Genomic DNA, 20,091 nt, shown 5'->3' on the forward strand with positions numbered 1-20,091 from the left:
GGAACCCTTTCCCTATTGCTGTTTAATACTTTCCTGGGAGGAAAAGCAAGAATAATGACCCTTTGCCTTTCTTCAGAACAGTAATAAAAAAATAAACTTTTTTGAAAAAAAGGTTATCACAGATTATTGCCTTTTCAGCAAACAATTGACCAATTTATGTGCTAGTGGGTTTTTGGTGTTGTTTCTTCTTTAGTTTTTGGTTCCAAGGGAGTAAATTTCCATGTGAACCTAAAAATGTATTATCTCAGTCAACCTGAGCATTTCCAGCATACAGCTTGAGGCTACTTATTAGAGTAGGATGAATGGTTCATGGGAAAACATTCAAATCCTTGTGAAATTAGCCTGTGTAAATCTGCTGTACATATCCAAGTTTGGTCATGCAACTGTGGCATTGCAGCATTGCAAGGGGAGACATTTAGCTCGCTCATTCTCCCCGAGCTCCATAGGACTACTTCCTGAACTAGCTATCTTCTAAAGTTGGCACTGCAATGGAATATGTCACAATGCAAACAGAAGCACATTAGGTTTGAGTAGGGTTCAAGTTCACTGAAATTTGTGGCCAAAACTCCAAACTTGAACTTCTGATCTGTCCATTTCAACTCCTTATAGAAGGAGGGAAGAAGCTCTCATTAGATTTCCAGACCATTGATAGGACGGTGCTGTGACCACCTTCTTTAGAACATAAGATGTGTTGCACAATATTCCAAAAGGGACGGCAAATAGAGAAACGGCAATAAGAACCTGGGGTAAAACTGGATGCTATTGGAGGTAATTTTAACAACTGAGTAGTGACTGTTAATGGTGCAACTATTCATTTTCACGGATGGGTTTGGGCTAGTCTCTTCTGAATCCAACATGTGAGGCCGTAATGTGTAACTGACTATGCCAAAAAATTGTATTTGAACCCCATAGTTAAATGTAAAGATGTGTATAGCATGAAATATTCAACACTTACTTCTGCAAGCTGATACAACCAGGAATACATATTTATTTTAAGCATTTTTTCTTGCTATACTATCCATTGAAGAGAGACTAACTGGCTGTGATGGGGCATTCCCCATCCCAATCAGCGGAAGTTAATAAGCTCCTTTGCCTCAATGGATACTAAATAGGCCCACCTGCAGAGCCTGCTCTACTTGGAGGAAGCAAGCTTAAAAGGGAGAACTCACCACCGGAAGGGGCAGTAACCAGTAGGAAAACTGCTGTCCTCAGAGATAGTGGGCACTTGTAACAAAGTTGTTCGGAGGAAGACAGCTTGTAAATCTCTGCCGCTCACAAGGATTAACCAGACCAGATACAAGATGATTGTCAAAAGGGAGGTTTAAAGATAAACTAACTCTGACCCGGGGTTTAGCTGTACCTAACTACCATAAACAAGCCAGGCATCTATAGATTCTCCTGACGGAAAATCCAGAGCTTGAACATCCACTTAATTGGCAGATCCCTATACCTGTGAATCTGGAAAGACTGGAGTAGGGTTCCCAAAGGGGGAAAGGCCTTTAGAAGAGAAAGAGACTCTGAAAATGCACAAACAGGGGCCTGGTAGAAACTCAACATATCACACTCTGTTAACCTTTTCCATGTCAGACTATGAGAGGTTGGCATGAAACAAATTGTTTGTATCCAAATGTCTCTGAGACCTATGTCTGAACTTTGTGACCGAAGTTCATCCTTACTAACTTCTGTGAACCAAGATGACTCTGTAGTCACTACCACAAGACTTAGAGTGAGCAAAGTCACCTAAATTTGGGACTTTGACATTTTCATCACAAAAAGCTGTATTCGCTGACAAACAAGAATTGCAAATACCTGAGAATACAACAATTCAAGGATGTGAATACTGTACTTGCAAAGCTAGTGTGCTGGTTTCTCTCACTTCCAGTCCAAATGATTTGAGCCTAATTAAACTTGCACTTGCATCAGTTCAGATCAGGAGTAACTCAATGAAATCAATGGATTTGCACCAGAAAAAAACCAGAGGAGAATTGGGCCCTTTGTATGCTATTCATCTGGAAGTTCCTTTGCTGGAGAGTTATGCAATCATAGGTGAAGCAGCAGATGGGGAAATATTCACAGCATTTTAACACTATCTGGAATTAAGCTGCCAAGATTCATAGATTCCAAGGCCAGAAGGGACCACTGTGATCTTCTAGCCTGACCTCGTGTATAACACAGGCCATAGAACTTCCTCAAAGTAATTCCTAGGACACACCTTTCAGAAAAACAGCCAATCTGGATTAAAAATTGTCAGTGATGGAGAATCCTCCACAACCCTTATGGTTAATTATTATCATCATTAAATGTATGCCTTATTTCCAATCAGAATTTGTATAGCTTTAACTTCCAGCCATTGGATCATGTTATACCTTCCTCTGCTAGACTGAAGAACTCATTATCAATATTTGTTCTCCATGTAGGTACTTATAGATTGTAATCAAGTCACCCCTTAACCTTCTCTTTGTTAAGCTCAATAGATTGAGCTACTTGTGTCTAACACTAGAAGGCATATTTTCTAATCCTTCAATCATTCTCGTGGCTCTTCTCTGAACCCTCTCCAATTTATCGACATCCTTCTTTAACTGTGGGCACCAGAATTGGACACAGTATTCCAGCAGTGGTTGCACCCCAGTGCCAAATACAAAGATAAAATAACCTCTCTACTCCTACTCAACAAACCGCGGTTTATGCATCCAAGGATTGTAATAGCCCTTTTGGTCACAGTGCTGCACTGGGAGAACTTGCAAAGATTGTGGAAGCAGCATCTCTAGCTGTGATGATGATCATAACATCCTTTGAGCCTTGCTTTCTATTGAATAAGATGTGCTGTAGTAGTTGTATATTGACATAGGGGGTTATTTTATAATGAATGGGACAAGGCTCATCTTTATGCTCAGCAGAACTACAAATCACTAACACCGTAAGATGCTGTAGTATTTTGAAAACAACTCTACCAATGTCAACACCATTATAGAGGGGAACGTTTTGCTCTCAGATTATTCTTGCTGTGAGTGAGGGCTAGCTAGGCTCATGTGGTAGATATATCTAGTTTTTCACTTGACATTAGAGCAGACACTGCATGAATTGGAATAGAACTTATATGAGGAAGATGGAGAAAGATCTATAAGGGATGAGTTCAGGGAAACCATTTTTAAATTTATTTTCTGTTTGAAGGAAGATAAGTAGCACAAAGCAAGAGAGTTCCAACAACATGTTCCAACAGGCAAATAGCTATCCTTTTTATAAACTTTGTAAAAAAGCCACCCAATTCAACATAAAGTACAACTTACAGTACTATTCACCTGTCATTCTCTCTCAAACGTTAGAACCAGTCACCATTGCTTTTAAAGATACTTCTTGACTGTTTGATTTGAAGATTGACCTACTGTAGCAGTAGGCTGCTGAAACTTTAGTGAAACACAGAAAATACACACACTTAGCTTGTGTATGACATACTGGAATTAAATATATACCCAACATATGGCACTGTACCTAGGTAATATTGGATCTGAAAAGATTTTAACTTATAGGTTTTGTTGCAGCTGCAAAGAAACTTGGAGCTCAAATCTGCTCCCACTAAAGTCAGTGGCAAAAGTTCCATGGACTCCAGTGGAAAAAAATCAGGTTCTTAAGCCTGGATTTCTTAAGGTATTTAGGCAAGCACCCATATCACTTTCAAAAATGAGATTCAGGCGTTGCAATGCTGAGCACAGTGATGTCTAATACCTTTAAAAATCTGGGCCTAATGGACCATTTTTGTGACATGCTGAGCTCCCTCAACTCCTCTTGATTTTGTCATGCTGGGTATTAGGTCTCTAGGAAAAGCTCACCAATTATGGGGACTGGATATCTGAACAGACTGGTAATGATGGTGGCAACTATCAGGCTCCTAATGATTATAGAAATTGTGACAGTAAAATTTTGTGGAATCACCAAACCCACACCTTTCCAGTGCAATACAGAATGTGAATGGAGATGTCAGCTAGTGGTGGTAAACTGGGTTCAATTCCCTAGTATGGACAAGGTTTATGTGAAGTAAATATTTCTTGCCAATCAACTCTTGTATATTTTCCTACATACAGTAAGTTTCTTGCTTTTCTGCATCCAACAATTTCATAAACTTGAGCAAAGGTCAATTATATTAATTCCAAGAATGGTTTTTAACAAAAATATAAATGCCTTTAGGTTTCTCAACCTCTTTCATAACTTCTTGGTCACAACATAGCATAGCAACAAAGCACAAAACAAAATAAATTAGCCATCATACACACACTAAAGTTTCAAGGGGGGAAATCACACATTTAAAATCCATAAGTATTAGAAGAGGTTACTGAATAATTCCAGTTAGGCTTACTGCTCAGTGCATGAGCTTCCACAGCATCATGTGGAATCAGATGGAACACTATAATACAAAACATCATCAAGATGACGTGGATATCTGAAATCACTGATCCCTAAGTCTCACGATGCATCTTAAACTTACAGAAGGCCTAGACATGATGGTGGCAGCCATTTTAAAAACAGATAAGGTGAATAAATATATCTGAACAGGGGAATATCAAGTAGGAACAAGGAAGTGGCATAACCTATCTATATGGCATTAGGCAGACTGGTATTGGAATATTGTGTCCAGTTCTGGTGCTAACGCTTTAAACAGAATTTTGAAAAATTGGAAAGGGCTCAGAAAAGAGCCCTAGTGCCCAATGGGTGGGGAGTCCACGCCTACACCATTGTAGGTCCAGGGGGTGTTCGGTGCCTAAACAAAACACTTAAAACAAAATCCACCTAAACTATTTTAGCATGAGACCTGTGTACTGTTTAGTTATTTTTCTTTCCAGAAAAACAAGATACATATCATGTCAGTTTACAACAGAAGTGTAGTGCAATTTGGGATGACTTAATGTAATCAGTTTCACGCTGTTGGAGAAATGTTTCACAATACAGAAATATGTCAGTTTGGAAAACAAAAGAAGATGGCAATTGTGTGTATAATAAAAAGTAAACCCTGGGGTATATGGGACAACTATATCCATCTTCCACTGGATATAGTATTCTCCATTTACTTTAATAATCTATTGTGCAATGAAGCTGGGTTCTGATGTATTTCTCAAAGTGAGCAGTGGAAAGCCAGTCTCTGCACTGATCTACACCCATTACAACCCACACTGCAATCTGTACAGTCTTTAAAGGGCTTTGGAGTCCATTTCTGTTAAGGCACTAGGTAAGATTTTCCTTAATATAATAGAGTCTGTAAATTACATATTCTGTACAAAACTTCAAATCCTTCTGATCCCCTAGTGGGAGCAGTGATTTGCAGATATTCAGAGCACTCACTCCCTATAAACATTCACACATTCTATTTTACATAGGCCATTCAGTGACAGCGGCTACAAATTTTCTCACCCTATAGTCCTCCAAAGAAGGTGCTTGATTCACGATGTCATCTGGTGTCCCCAAAGATACACTATCCATATTACACCAATCTCAGGGCCAAATCAGCATTCAGATACTACAGTGTTGGGCCTTATAGAAAACTCTAACATAGATCATGACAATCCACAATGTGGGCTGACAAGAAAACCTCATAAATGGATCTTTATATTCCTTGAGAAGATTTGATGTGTATGGAGTTTTAAACTAGCTGAAAGGACCAAACAATCCTCTCTCTTTATAATCCAGAACAGGACAACTCATGCAGAGAACAGACACACAACCTTTGATTATTTCAGAGTTTTAAAGCACATACCCCCAAACGCTATGGCTGTGACTCTCTGCTCGCTTGCAACCATGTAAATCCTATCAATGGAGTTACAGTGATATAAATGGAATGTGTAAGTGAGCACAGAATCAGGTCCCATGAATCTTCTGCTGTCAAGAACAAATCATTTCCCCAGGTCACTTCTGTCATCCTAACTGCACCCCACTTGTTTATCTCATTCACCTGTTCCATCGTCTCTCAGATTGCAAGCACTTTGGGAGCAGAGACTGTCACTGACTGACTGTTTCTACCCTGCCTCGCACCATGGGGCCCTAATCTGGATTGCCTCTAGTAATACTTCACTACAAACATTAAATAAAAATGACAATTTTAAATGGGGTCGCCCTGTAATGCTTGTGTGCACAGCTGCCAGAAGCCCAGCAATGCTGTTGATCCTGCATGCTGCTGAGTGCCCCCAACTCCAGTTTTAGTCAATAGGAACTAAGGGAGCTCAGCACTTTGACAGAGGTGTTCAGAATCTTGAAATATCAGCCCCAACGTCATTAGAGGAATTTCTAACCTCACTCCCACTCCCCATCCCTTCCTCTTCTCAGGGCTGGAAATGCTACTTCTGGAGAGCACCCAACTTCTGCAGTCTAGGAGTGAGTGACCACATTTGAGCCTAACCCTCAGATTGGCATATGGGGGTAAGATACAGTCCAGGAGTAGCAACAGCTTCTTTCTTACACATCGCTGTGAACAAAATTATAGCATCTTGCCGTCTTGCACAATAAGTAAGCCTGCTTTGATCAAAAGCAAGCCTGTAACCAACAGTGAAGGAAACTGAATTTTAATGAAGTTAATGTTTTTTATTCTGCTAAATATATATACAAACCTCACATTCTCTGGAACTTTCAGTGTACGATGGTATTTTAAACATGTCAAGTTCAAATAAATACACCCTAAAGGTTATTTACATTTGTTGATTAGCTACATTAATAAGTCATACAAAGAGGCCTGGTTTACATTAACCATTTGAATGATGTAATCTAATTTTACCTGACAATAGCATAACATAGGGCCAAGTTTTTTGTTAATTTAGAATACTACGAATCAAAAGACAGAGATAAAAGGGCGGGAGTAAACTAATGAGTCTCAATGTGTACTTGGAAAGGCGCTGCCACACCTGTTACACTGTTTTAATCAATTCACAGATGTTTATAAATGGAGTAGTGGCCAGGGGTCAGAAGTTCCATGTAATGATGACGTGGGCCCTGGTCCTGGAATGAGCTACATACATCTTCCACCCCAGTCCTGCAATGGGGGTCTGGACCTTATTGCAAGATCAGTTCCTTGCTTTTCACAGGCCTTGGTCCTGAATGACATTGAGCACCTTCAGAAGGGAAATCTGAGAGGGCAGACCACTGTGGAGTCCTACTGAAGTCAAACGGGCTCCACACAGATGCAGGTGGGTCCATCTGTGCAAAGCCCCAGTGACTTCTGTGGGGTTCTGTGCAAAGCCAAGTGGAATTTGCTGAAGGATGAGGGCCTTCCTGCATGCTACTAAGCACCTTCAACCCCCCTTAAACACTCCTCAACTTCCACTGAGATAAGTGGTAGTTATGTGGGTGCACAGCACTTTTCTCTGATTCTCTTGCTCATGCAATGAGAGTGTGGGGAGAAAGGAGGCAGAGTAAACAGAAGCAAGGGAACAAGAGGAAGAAACAAGATAACACAGGAAAAAGCAAATCCCATGTGGCAGAGAATGGTAAGAATATGAGAAGGAAAGAATCAGTGCGCATTTTCAAAGGAAGAGGTGAAAGGAGAGAATGAAAAAGAGAAAGCAATCAATAAAATGAGAGAATGGAAGGAAGTGGAATTGAGGTGAGTAGAACAGATCAAAGAAGGAAAGGAGAAAAGAAAGTCAGATGGCAAAAGAGAGAAAAGCAAGAAAGGGCATCTTTTAGGTGAATGAATTTAATTCAATGACTTTATGTTCCTTGTCTCATTGTAGGGGACAAGTGCCAGCATACTATCTGTATATTTGGTGGAGAGTGGCTATTTTGTGTACTAATGTTGTATGAATATTGCTAGCTACTCTGGATAAGATAGCTAAACAATATAAGCAAAAGACAGAGACGGTAATATCATGTACCAGAAAGCAGCACACAACACCCTGTGACAGATGGGACCCCTAGCAGCCCCCAGGTCCTGGCTTATTTGGTTAGTTGTCCCTTGAAACAATTTTGGGGAAACTATGCACAGATCCCAGCACAAGCCAGTGGGCTCCACTTCTCCAGCAGCAAAGGGGGCTGGTGGGGCTCAAAGATTCTCACCCTGTTTCTGCTAGCTAAACAACATCACTTTGGGTTTTGGGGGTGGTAGTGAACGAATCACCTCTGCACAAAATCCTGAGAGTAGTCCTATGCCTAAGGCATTGGGCAGGAATCCCAACAAGGGTAGTCCTATGCATTTGGCAGGAATCAATTCAGTTTTGAAGGCCTGAAAAATTGGTTTGCAGATCCACCCTAAAATGTTATGGGTCATCTTTGCTTATAGAGAGCCAAATCCTCAACTGGTGTATATTGGTGTAGTTCCTTGGACCTCATTGGAGTGACACAGATTATACTAGCAGAGCATCTAACCCTATGCAGCATGCGTAATACAAATGCTAACACATTGTACACCAACCACTCACTCAATAGCACAGAGACAGAAAGATATAACTATTGCCTCAATTTAATTGCAACACAGCCCTCCCTTTGGTGGAAGTCAGCCAGCCAAAGTCTCCTTGAGAAATGCTACAAGTGGATGAACGCTAAGTGCTCCTGCCAAATGGGGCAAGATCACAGAGACAGAAATGACCTATTAGCCCAAGTCCACCCCCTGCAAGTGCGGGAGGTGCCAGCAGAATGTTTTTGGGGTTTTTTTGTAATTAAAAGGAACATGTGTGGGCTGCTCAGAGAATGGAGCTGGATGATTTGTAACAATTACAAAAAAATCATTCTGACAAATGGTCAATGCAGTTTAAACTGTGGGTGGGGTGTATATTTTGTTAATTCTCCCTTTTCTTCTATAAAACTGGCCACAGCTGCCTTTCCTTATCATAACAGGACCCAACAGTTGTAGCACGGGAACCATCAGTGAAATATTTTTCATTTCACCGCCCTTTTTTTAAAAAAATAGAGTCTTCAATTCATTTATATTGTGGATTCTGCTGTAAAAGAAAGAGGGCAGACACAAGAAACTAGCTAAGAAGGATATAATCTGATGAGAATGACTACAAGGGGAAAGAGAGACAAGATGGGTGAGATCATATCTTTTATTGGACCAACTTCTGTGTCTGTCACCAGCAGAAGTTGGTCCAATAAGAGATATAACCTCACCCACCTTGTCTCGCTAATATCCTGAGAGCAACATGGCTACAACCACACTGCATACAAGAGCAAATGACTGTTTCTTTGCCTTTTCCAAGTCACACCTGCCCTCCCTTAAAGAATTAGATAAGTCTAAAGCTTATTTTCATTGTTTATCTATATTTTACTTTTTAATTTTGTTTTAAATGTTCAGTTCCCCAGACCATTCAGCCTTGTATCATATTAAACATCCAAAGAGTCTGTTTGATTTTCAGCAATCTCCTATAAATGTATATTTTGGCTTAAGTGCAGCAATTTCCAGCTTAAAGAAAGAGTCCAATATATTTTGGTCCCTTTCTTGACAAACGTGCTTCAGCTTGGAAAAATGAAACTCCTGATCACATTTGCAACCGCTGCTCTGCTTTTCTCAACTACTATCGCTGCAAAGAGTGTGCCATCTGGTGGGTGCATGGGAGCTAAACCGCTCTGAAAAACAATGGCCAAAATATATAGCATCACAAAGAGGTAGGTTGCAGCAAATGCTGCAAAAATTAAAGAGATAATTACGTCTACAACGTAAGCTCTGTCACTTAATTTGCTTTATGTAACGGAGTTAGTGTAGTGCAAAACAGAGACACATGAAGTCGTCTGGTAAAAGAACTTAAATATTTGCTCTATCCAGTTGCAGGAGGACAAACGGTCTTATTGAAAAAAACATAGAACTGGGAGTTAATAGAACTTAGATCGGTCCTTGGCTCAGCACAGGCATGGAAGGATACATTCAAAGGCACAAAGCTGATTTTCAGCAGGAGCTGGGTGCCTCTGAAAACGTCCCCTTTTCTGTGGGGCTACGATCAACTCTCTTAGGAACTGATCCCCTCCCTCCTATTAAATTATACAATGATACCTAGCTCTTATATAATGCTTTTCATCAGTAGATCTCAAAGTGCTTTATGAATGAGATATAATTATCCCCACTTTATGGGTAAACAGGCACAGGGGTACATTAAAGTGAAGTGGCTTGTCCAAGATCACCAAGCAGAGCAGGGAATAGAGTGGAGGTCGTCTGAGTTTCAGTGTTCTATCTACTAGGCTACAGTACTTCATTAAAATCATTGAAGGGGCATTGAGTGGGTTAAGTCATGAATGTCTATATAGTGCTTTGAGATCATCAGATGGAAGCAGTTATTGGGGAGTTTTGGATATTTACCAGTGCCAGATTTGCAGCCATGTTTTTATACAGAGGTGCAAGAAGAGCACAATACCAGGACTGATTCAGCCAGTGCTGCCAATCCTGCAGCTACAAGAGAAACTCCTAATTATGGTGACCCACCAAGGCTAGTGAAATGGTTACCATACTTACTGCTCATTATTATAATTTAATATTTATATTAGGGTAGTGCCCAAAAGCCCCGAACAGGACGGTGGCCCATTGTGCTAGGCACTGCACAAACACACAGAGAGGCCCATTGAAATCAGAGACTATGTCTCCAGGTGGAGGCAAGGGTCCATCCAGACAGATCAAGTTGCAATATCAGGGACAAATATTGCACAGGATGAAGCATGAGGTGTTGACTTAGACTTCTGTGAGCCCTCTGTGAAATAAAATCATCTTCCACTTTGACGTGGCCTTGGCTGGAGCATATCACAGGTTACCATGCCTCCCCTGTTTTATAGAAAATCTCCATTCCCCGAACTGCTTACACAAGCACAAACACCAGTTCAGACTCATTACCTATCATCCCTTCCTTTTGAGGCACTTAATCTCTGTAGTTGACACTGTATAGGAGTCTGGGCCAGATAAGGAATTCAGGAGAAAGAGGTTTGTTCACCAAATCTTAGGAATTGAATAATTTCTCAACAGAACCCAAATTTACTGGAGGCAGACCTGAATACAATTAATGTAAGTTCTATTTACTGGCTTGATTTGTCAATGGGCAGAAGATGAAAATGGTGAGTTTTTATTTACTTGGCATAAAATCCAACAAAACACTGCAATCTGAACTCAAGGACAGGGTCAGAAAACCATCTCTAATCTGATAAATATGTATTTGCAAATTCTATTTACTTTACTGGGCTTCCTTTCAGAAAACAATTCAAAGAAATGCACTAACATCCTAATCTATTTCAATGTTAATCGAACTAACCTTAAATCCACTTGAAACAGCTGCTTCAACACATCTGATATGGACAATGACACTGAGTCGAGACAGCTGTTTAAATATTTATCAAGCTAGCCTTTTGGCATTTAGATTCTATGAATATTTTCTGGTATTACTATATACATCTGATTTTGTTTTACCCTTTCAATTCCATGTAAATGAGACCACATGTGAAACGAGTGGAAAAAACAATATATCAAAGCCATTCCTACAAATCTGGAACACTCTAATATTTCAGAAGTACTATCTTGCTGCGTTATATCATCCGCCCTTTCAAGAAAGTATGCACGGTTGTCTTATGAGGCTTTCCCCAAGGCTTTTCAATCAATCAGCAGGATTACAAATCAATCTCTTTTGGGGATCGTTGTAATATATGTTTATAAGGCCTGAAAGCTTAAGTATTGTCTAATATATTAACATGTAGCTAGGTGAGTCAAGTCCCAATTACTCTGATGGGAACTAGATTGGATTCTGAGTGAGGAGACCAGAATCTGTCCCTAGAATTGGATTTAAACACCAAAGATCAAGAATTAAGTTGACACCTATCTACATGTTTATTAGACAATACTTTAAGCTTTCAGGCCTTATAAAGCCTAAGTCATGCTTATACTACAAACTACATAAAGAATTCTTGCCACATAAATATAGCAGATTTTTCTAGCTCCCTTTCATCCTCCAAAGGACCTTATGGATTTATTCATAAGTATGTTTGTGTGATTGCATTTTAAATGAGAAAAGAGAATTTTGTTTTGGAAAATTTATTTAGAGAATAAACATTATTCCAGAGTTAGGGTTTGTTTTTTTTCCCACACAATTTATTTTTTAATTTAGTATTTCCTTTCTACTGCAAGACATTAAAGATGATCCATGAACTGGTTAGAGGTGTCTTGCATCCCACATAGTTTACTTTTCCCAGGTATACTTCTGTATCTAGGTCACCAACTCCATTTGGCACTGTTTGTCATCACCAAAAATAAGGATTCTGGATATTTTACTTCCAAGGAGGCTGAATTTCAAGATGGTTAGGAACTAGTGGTTTCGAGTGTAGGCAAATACCTTACCTACCACTGGACTCCAAATATCACTCAGTTCAGAAGTATCTGAACCAACCTCATATCTATGTTGTAGAGAGAAAGTGTATATCATGCCTACATTGTGGTATTAAAACACAACTTGTACAGTGCCTATTTTAAGGACTAGACATTTCCATTTAACTTCTGGGTTTTTCCAATCAAGGTCATTGTGAAATCTTCTTTCCTGCAGGACAAAAAATTCCCTTATTAAAAAGGTAGCACTGCAAATTGTAGGAAGTGTTGACCGAATATGTATACAAATAACTTACCTTTATCAAGAGAAGACTATGTAAACCATTAACACACAACCCACAATCCAGCCAACCACGAGAAGTGCAGGTACAACAAGACGTGAGTATGGGATTTCCCCTGAAGAGAGAGAATATAGAGTTTTATTCAGCAGGAGCATGACAGATAGGTCACGTTACACTAACTCTAAATCTGTTAAGTAAAACATGCGAAAACTGTGATGATCTTAAAAAAAGACCAGTGAACCGAGACAACCAATAATAGATAATAGATAATATTGAAAGCCTAAGGGATTTTTAATTACCATGTAAAATGATGATTCTACATGAAAAGACTCTTATTTAGCACAGTGATTTAGAAAATAGAAATCAAGTTTTAGGAAAATCTGTTTCTATTCTACATCAGGATTTCAAGGAAAAAAATTTCAGTGTTTCCAGCAAATAGCAAGTTTGTACTGCCCACAAGCTTACTACTAAGAATGGATCCACAGAAATACTTTGAGGTCAGGATGAGCCCACTTTAGTTCCCTTTTAAAAAACATTTAAAAATAAGTCCTCCTGCAATAAAAAATCTTGGAAGTGTTTTGATAGCGTAAGACCATGCACCATACTGAGGTGACTGGATGACATTGGCAGTCTTGGTGGGGTAAACAACAGCTCAATGTTTCGCGAGTCTGGCTGTGCTATTTCCTAAAGGTCACATTACAAATGAAGGGCTGTATCCTGCAGGGTGGCAGCACAGAGTTCTTACAGAACAGTTGCTAAATTAACAGTAGGGCTGCTGAGTACGGTGCTTTGTTACTTGAGAGCCAATTGGATGAAGTAAGATATGAGGAGCAGGCGCTGCAAGTTGGTGGGTCAACGAGAACACTATGCCCAGCATAAATCATCAGGCACGGAGCAGCTGGCTCTGTGGCATGCTGTTTCATAGGAACCATTGGAAGCATTTATGTTAGTGGACGGGCAGCCCTAAGCACTGCTCACAAGCACAAGCCACTGCTCCTGGGACCTGATCCAAAGTCCAATGCAGTCAATGGAAAGGCCTACTGACTTCAAGAGACTTTGGATCAGAGACCTGGTTGACAGCAGGAGTAACTGAAAATCCTACTATGCCCTGCATTTGCCAGACAGCGCCTATGCTACTGCCATGCTCTCTCTCTTTCTCCCCATCGCCCTAGTTTTTCCTCTTCCTCAGTTGTGTGCATCTCAGTGCAAGGGGTTTGTTCAGCTCGCTGAGCACCCTGCTCTTTTCTGCACACTCCACGGAAGCTCCTCTGCACAGGAAAGGAGCAAACTGAGTGCTCTGGATTGCTGCACTTCAGCAGCTTGCAAGATCGAGTGCAAAGAGCCTAATCCTGTGTGGGGTTTAGATGCTGCATGTGATTATTAGAACTGGTTTCAGATAATGGTAGTCAATTTACTTCCCTGGAGTTTGAAACTTTTCTAGCAGAGAGGAACAACACAAAAGGTCATCCCTATATTACCCTCAAGCCAATGGGGAAATCGAACGATTTAACAGAAGTTTGAAAGAGAGTTTGCAAACAGCTAAACTGGAAGGGCGATTGTGGATACCCTTCACTACTGATTTCTTGCAAGCATACTGGGCTACACAACATGCCACAATGCAAAGATCACCCGCAGAGTTACTTCATGGGAAACATCTACTAAACTGAACATTGCTGGATTGCTAAAGGCACGACCTGATGCCCCACACAAGGATGATGTGAGAAAGACAGTTGAGCAGAACCAAGCAAAGACTAAGGCCTTCACAGACAAACGGCGGGGCGCTAAGGAACCAAAGTTTGAGTGTGGTTCCTTTGTTAGAATACGAAAACCTGGAATCTTAGGCGAAGGGGACCATAAATTCACAGCTCCTCTTAAAATCATAGAGAAGAAGGGACCTTACACCTATCGACTTTCTGATGGGCAGGTATGGAATGCTTCTTATCTTGCACCTGCCTATGCACCAAGAGGAGATTATGCCAACACCCAGTCTGCATTGGATGACTTCACTGTAGAACCACCACAACAAGACATTGCACTGGAACCGGGGCTTGAGAGACGGCCTGTCAGACTCAGATGACCACCTGCCTGGACTAAAGACTATGTTATGTAGTATCTACAGTGTTTTCAGTGTTTCTTGTTTCATATTTGTTCCTGTGGTTAGGACAACAATGTTTATTTTAATTTGGAAAGTTTCTTAAGAGAGGAGGGAATGTGGTGTTTAGATGCTGCATGTGATTATTAGAACTGGAGCACTGGTTGTTGGGAGTCTGAAAGGACAGGAAACAGGAAGGAGATGGGAGGAGTTGAGGAGTCTGGGAGAGTTACAGAGTGTGCAGCTACAGCTTGGAAAAGAGACTTCCACTGTAAATAAAGTTCCGTTGAAGTTGTTAATACTTTGCTTGGTGGATACAACATCCTGCAACCCTCACTCCCATGAGAAGTCCTTATGAAGTCAAGGATTTCGCTAGTACAGGATATTTGCATGAATTAGGGTTTACTGGCTAAGTGCATCACTATGTAACTGGAAATGGACACTAAGCATCCAGTCTTTCCATTCCTCACTCAGCTTCCTCCTTTTATCCAGAACTGTGTAAGGGCTCAGCTTTTCAGTCTTTACTCAGGTAAGACTCCCCCTAACATGAACAGAATTGTGCCCAGGGTCTCAATGAACTCCTATTGCACTTGAGATGTCCGATCTGGCACAGGGCTGGAATGGGTTTACAGGGGGAGTAAAAACCACATTCTTTGGTCTTTAAACCAGTGCTCAAGCCAATTTGCTTCTTGCACAGGCTTAAAAATTCTTGATCTTACACCTCCCATACCACTTAACCCCCAAATATCTCAGCAGATTTCACTGAATAGATTTTTTTATATACTTTACAATGTGTACACACACACAAACACACACAAACCCTAAACTACCATTTAGATAGTCTGAATATGGTGTAGTGTGGAGCCACACTACACCATGGGGAGCTTGTGGAGGGATTGTGCAACCCCATGCAAAGGAGACGGTGTGTGCTGCACCACCCTGTGCTGCGAGCCTGCTCTGAGGGCTGGTACAGATGGAGACAGGCTATAACTCTGCCTCGCTGTCCTCTCTGGGGTGCTATGTGCCTATGGGGTGCACTGAGGGAGGGGTCATTATGTGTCACTGTCTATGTCTATTCCCCTTGTATCCTTGTAAATGCTTGCCACAATATGGCAGATGCTGCATATGTGTGTCCATCTACATATCTAAAGACACACATGCTTTATGGTACAGAATAGAAACGATACAAATATGTTGGTCTTAAAAGAAATTTAAAGATTTTTCTAAGATTCTATTATTTCCCTGGGATAAGGAGACTTATTCCAACAAACTCTGAAGAAAGGACTAGTATGGGATCTGGTTATAAGAATATATAAATAACTCAGGAGCTTTTGTTGGCTTTGTGTCCTCAGTATCTAAGATGCATATATTGTTTACAGTTACACAGCATGGAATATGTTGCTGCTTTGATAAAAATATGGAATTTATTATTTTTTTATTTGCAACATCTATCCAAAGAGAAATAAGGGAATGTCATTCTTACAGGAAAATAACATTACAAAGAGAATTTCTGACTGGAGCAGAAAGTTACAACATTCTAAAATGAATGTGCAGTCAAAAAAATCTTTTTCTAAAGAAGAGAAGCACTCTTTAGAAAGTGATAATTCCAATTAAACAAATCAATCCATCTTCTGGGATAGTCAGCTCAGGTTAAAGAGGTGCTGGTTTGGGAAATCAATATCCCAAAGTGTCAATAATATGATGAAATAGTTAATAACCAGACATTCCTGTATACTTGTATGCATGGATTAGAATGATAAAATAAACCTGTCAATCCTGCTTTTTAAGAATGTGTATTTGATGATAAACTGCATACTACATCTTCCTAGATGTTAGAAGCCCCAGATATCCACTGCCCATCTGCCGGACTCCTCTGACAGCTTCAATCCAATTATGTATTGTCAATACAAAAATCTCTGACACACTGAAAATTCATTTTAATAACAAAATTAATAAAGGAAGAGCTCTGGTACTGATTGTTTTAGCAATTTTAATATTTAAATAATTAAAATCCTTTTATTTTTCAGTTAAGTGAGGTTGCCTCGTAAATTGCCTGTCTGCTGCACTGAAGTATTGCAAGATCCAGGGACCTTAATGGAGAATTTTGATCCAGCATACAGTTGAGTACACAGGACCTTGGTTAAAGATATAGCTAAATAGGAGACAGTAACACTAGCTGATAGGGCACCAGGCTGGGCGTCAGGAGACCTGGGTTCTAGTCCTGACTCTACCACTGCTTTACTGTAAAATCTAGGCCAAATCATTTATGTCTTCCTTTATCTATTTGTAAAATGGGAACACTGAGACATACCCTACTGATGTAAAGTACTTTGATATCGATGATTAAAACAGCTATATAAATACTAAATACACCTCTACCCCGATATAACAGGAATTCGGATATAACGCGGTAAAGCAGCGCTCGGGGGGTGGCTGCGCGCTTCAGCGGATCAAAGCAAGTTCGATATACAGTGAAGCGGTAAGATTTTTTGGCTCCCGAGGACAGCGTTATATCGGGGTAGAGGTGTATTATTATTTATTTTGCATAGTGGTTGAAATTAAAAAGTCAGCATTCACCAACAGTTATCACACAGCTGAATCTGAGATTAGCACAGTTCTCCCTGTACTTAGAAGATACCAATGGTGACTGTGTAGGTGGCCGATTGTTCTCACTAGCTTTTACCATCTACAGATTTATAAACATACAAACACTTAATACTACAAATAATAAATCAAACAGAACATTATTTCTACAAGTAAACAACTTGAGTAATGATATGTACCAACCGCCAACATGGTTACACCTAAAGTTGCTTTCCATCCACTCCTTGTGAAAATGGTGTAAATACACCAGTGTCAGAATGTGTAAAATTCACTTTTTTATTGTCATTTGTTATGGGCACTCAATGCAAAAATAACTAATTGTGATTTCACTTTGCCCTGCTATTTGGAAACTGTGGAGCCACAACCTAGCTCATATAAAAACAGAAGGGTCTTATCTTTCTCACTTTTCCATACTCTCAGACTGTACCCACACAAACATTATTATTTATACACACACACAATACATATACATGCACTGAATATATTGTTAAACACAAATCAAAATATTCATAATAGTTTAGGTAAATTTGAGACTCCTGTCAACTTCAAAAGTACATGTCTGGCTGAATAGATTGCAACTACAGTACTATTGTAAAAATAACAACCTAGATGACCACTGCTGAACAAGATAAAAGAGAAAAAAGTGTTCTCTGGTTTTCAGTGTGTTGGTGTATTTGACAATACTTTGCATATAGTCATTTTCAGTGTTTAACCTATAAAGTCAGTCACTTTCCCTTATTGTTAGTCTTTCATGGGGACAGAATTTTAAAAAACAGGAAAATGTGATTGTAAAAGCACAAAAACTGCCAGTGAGATTCAGAAGCAGAAGACTTCAAAATACTTTTAACCCTATTTTTTTTTAGCAGATTGGATTTCAAATTGACTCTATTCCTTTACTGAAAAGTAAAATATACAATACATCATCTAGGAATTAGTAGCTTACAAGTACCGTAATATCTTTGCACTAAACTGCTATACTTATGCATTTTAAACATACATTAATACATTATTTATCTGCGCATCTTACCTAGTTCTGCCATTCCTCCCGCCACTAGATTTATTGACAAGTTTTAAGGTTTGCCTCTGCAGTTGTTACTGTGAGCTTTGGGATGCTTTAAATAGAGCAATATTTGGAATGTACTGCAGCTGCTTTTTCACTGATGCCAATTTTCTGCTAGATGCATTCAATTGTTTGAAAAGAGTTCAGGGTCTTAGAGTTTACAACTTGCAGTTCTTGTTAATTTACAGGACTGTGTTATAGAAAGATAAATAGAGGTTAATTTTTGCATGGACAATGAAATGAGGGCTGAAGTTTGATTTATGGTGTCTTAGCTTAGTTTCAGCATTTTACTGTGTAATATTCATGAATATCACTTTATTTAGAGCAAGACTGGGATCCAATTTGCTCTTGAATTCCCAACCCTCCTTAATTCCATTCCCTGATAAGAAGACATCCTGTACATTGCGTGTTACTATTATTTTCTATGCACCAACATTGAGCTTGGCACTGCACAGGCAGGGCCGGCTCTGGCTTTTTCGATGCCCTAGGCAAAAAAGCCACCCGCAACCCCCCCCCTCCCCACAGCGCAGCAGGGGAGGGAGCCGAGCCTGGCCGCGGGCCCCCCAATCCCCGACCGGCCGGAGCGCCGGGGGGAGGGCGGCGGCTCCGCTCTCTCCGGCGGCCAGAGCGCCGGGAGCAGGGCGGTGAGCCCGGCCGGGGCTCTCCGCTTTCCCCGGCGGCCAGAGTGCTGGGGGGAGGGCGGCGAGCCCGCCGCGGCTCTCCGCTCTCCCCAACCGGCTGGAGCACTGGGGGGAGGGCGGCAAGCCCAGCCGGTGCCCGGCTCTCCCGAACGGGCCAGAACGCCACGGGGGGAGGGCAGCGAGCCCGGCCGGTGCCCTGCTCTCCCCAACCGGCCAGAGTGCCGCAGGGAGGGCGGCGAGCCCAGTCGTGGCCCCGCTCTCAGGCCGGAGCGCCCCGCCGCGCCGTCCACCTCCAGGCGCTGCCCCAAGCACATGCTTGGTGGGCTGGTGCCTGGAGCTGGCCCTGTGCACAGGACAGGAGAGAAAAGTAGACATAGTCCCTAACCCTAAGAATTTACAATCTATAATCCTATTTCTCTTATTCATGTGAGTAAGTATATTCAGTGGAGACACTCACATGAATGACGCAAGAAATATTTGGCCATAAATATAACATATAAATAGGTAATTTAATAAAAATGGTTACAAGCTGCAATCTCTAATAAAACATAGGAATTGTTGCCAGCTGTGTGCCAAAAAGCTAAACTGTATGAGTTGTATGAAGGGGGAAATCCACATACAGATGATTAGGAAATGTTCCTGGCCATAGCTTTTTCACTGATTCATTAAGGATCTCTTTAGAGATCATTAGCTACATGGAATCCAGTATTAAATACAGATTATTCCACAGCAGATTGGAGATTGTTATATGTGCAGGTTCAATTGTACATTATCAATAAACACTAAACAGGATGTTTTTCTCTATTTTGCTTCAGGGTTAGGATGACATTATTTAATTTTCAGCAAGATTATGTCCTCCAGAAAAATTAATTTGAGATGCAATCCCATTTGAGAGCTGTACCTAAATGTCAACAAAGTGAAGAGTCCTCCCTGTGGTTTTGAAATGTCGCAAAATGACAGTGTTGTTCAAAAAAGTCATCATCTATAACAAGCTTTACTGGATGTTTTGCGGATTATCTGATCCAGATGTTTGCACTGGAAGTAATTTAGAAGAACTGATTGTACTGTCCCAGAGCTCTGCCCCCGCTCTACCTTCATGTGACATCAAAATCAAATGGTGCTCACAGCATATTATGCAGATCTTCATAACATAA

General features: G+C 40.6%; 1 protein-coding gene across 1 annotated transcript; it reads right to left on the minus strand.

Annotated features, from left to right (window-relative positions):
- Positions 1-11,955: 11,955 nt before the first annotated feature.
- Positions 11,956-18,359, minus strand: STRIT1 (small transmembrane regulator of ion transport 1). Its single transcript, XM_054039984.1, has 3 exons — positions 18,264-18,359; positions 12,556-12,655; positions 11,956-12,470 (listed from the first exon to the last, which is right to left on the minus strand). Exons 1-2 carry the CDS (start codon positions 18,274-18,276, stop codon positions 12,561-12,563), a joined length of 108 nt encoding a protein of 35 aa, XP_053895959.1. The 5' UTR covers positions 18,277-18,359; the 3' UTR covers positions 11,956-12,470; positions 12,556-12,560.
- Between the last annotated feature and the right edge of the window lie 1,732 nt (positions 18,360-20,091).

This window comes from Malaclemys terrapin, chromosome 9 (assembly GCF_027887155.1).
Source record: "Malaclemys terrapin pileata isolate rMalTer1 chromosome 9, rMalTer1.hap1, whole genome shotgun sequence".
Lineage (NCBI taxonomy): Eukaryota > Metazoa > Chordata > Testudines > Emydidae > Malaclemys > Malaclemys terrapin.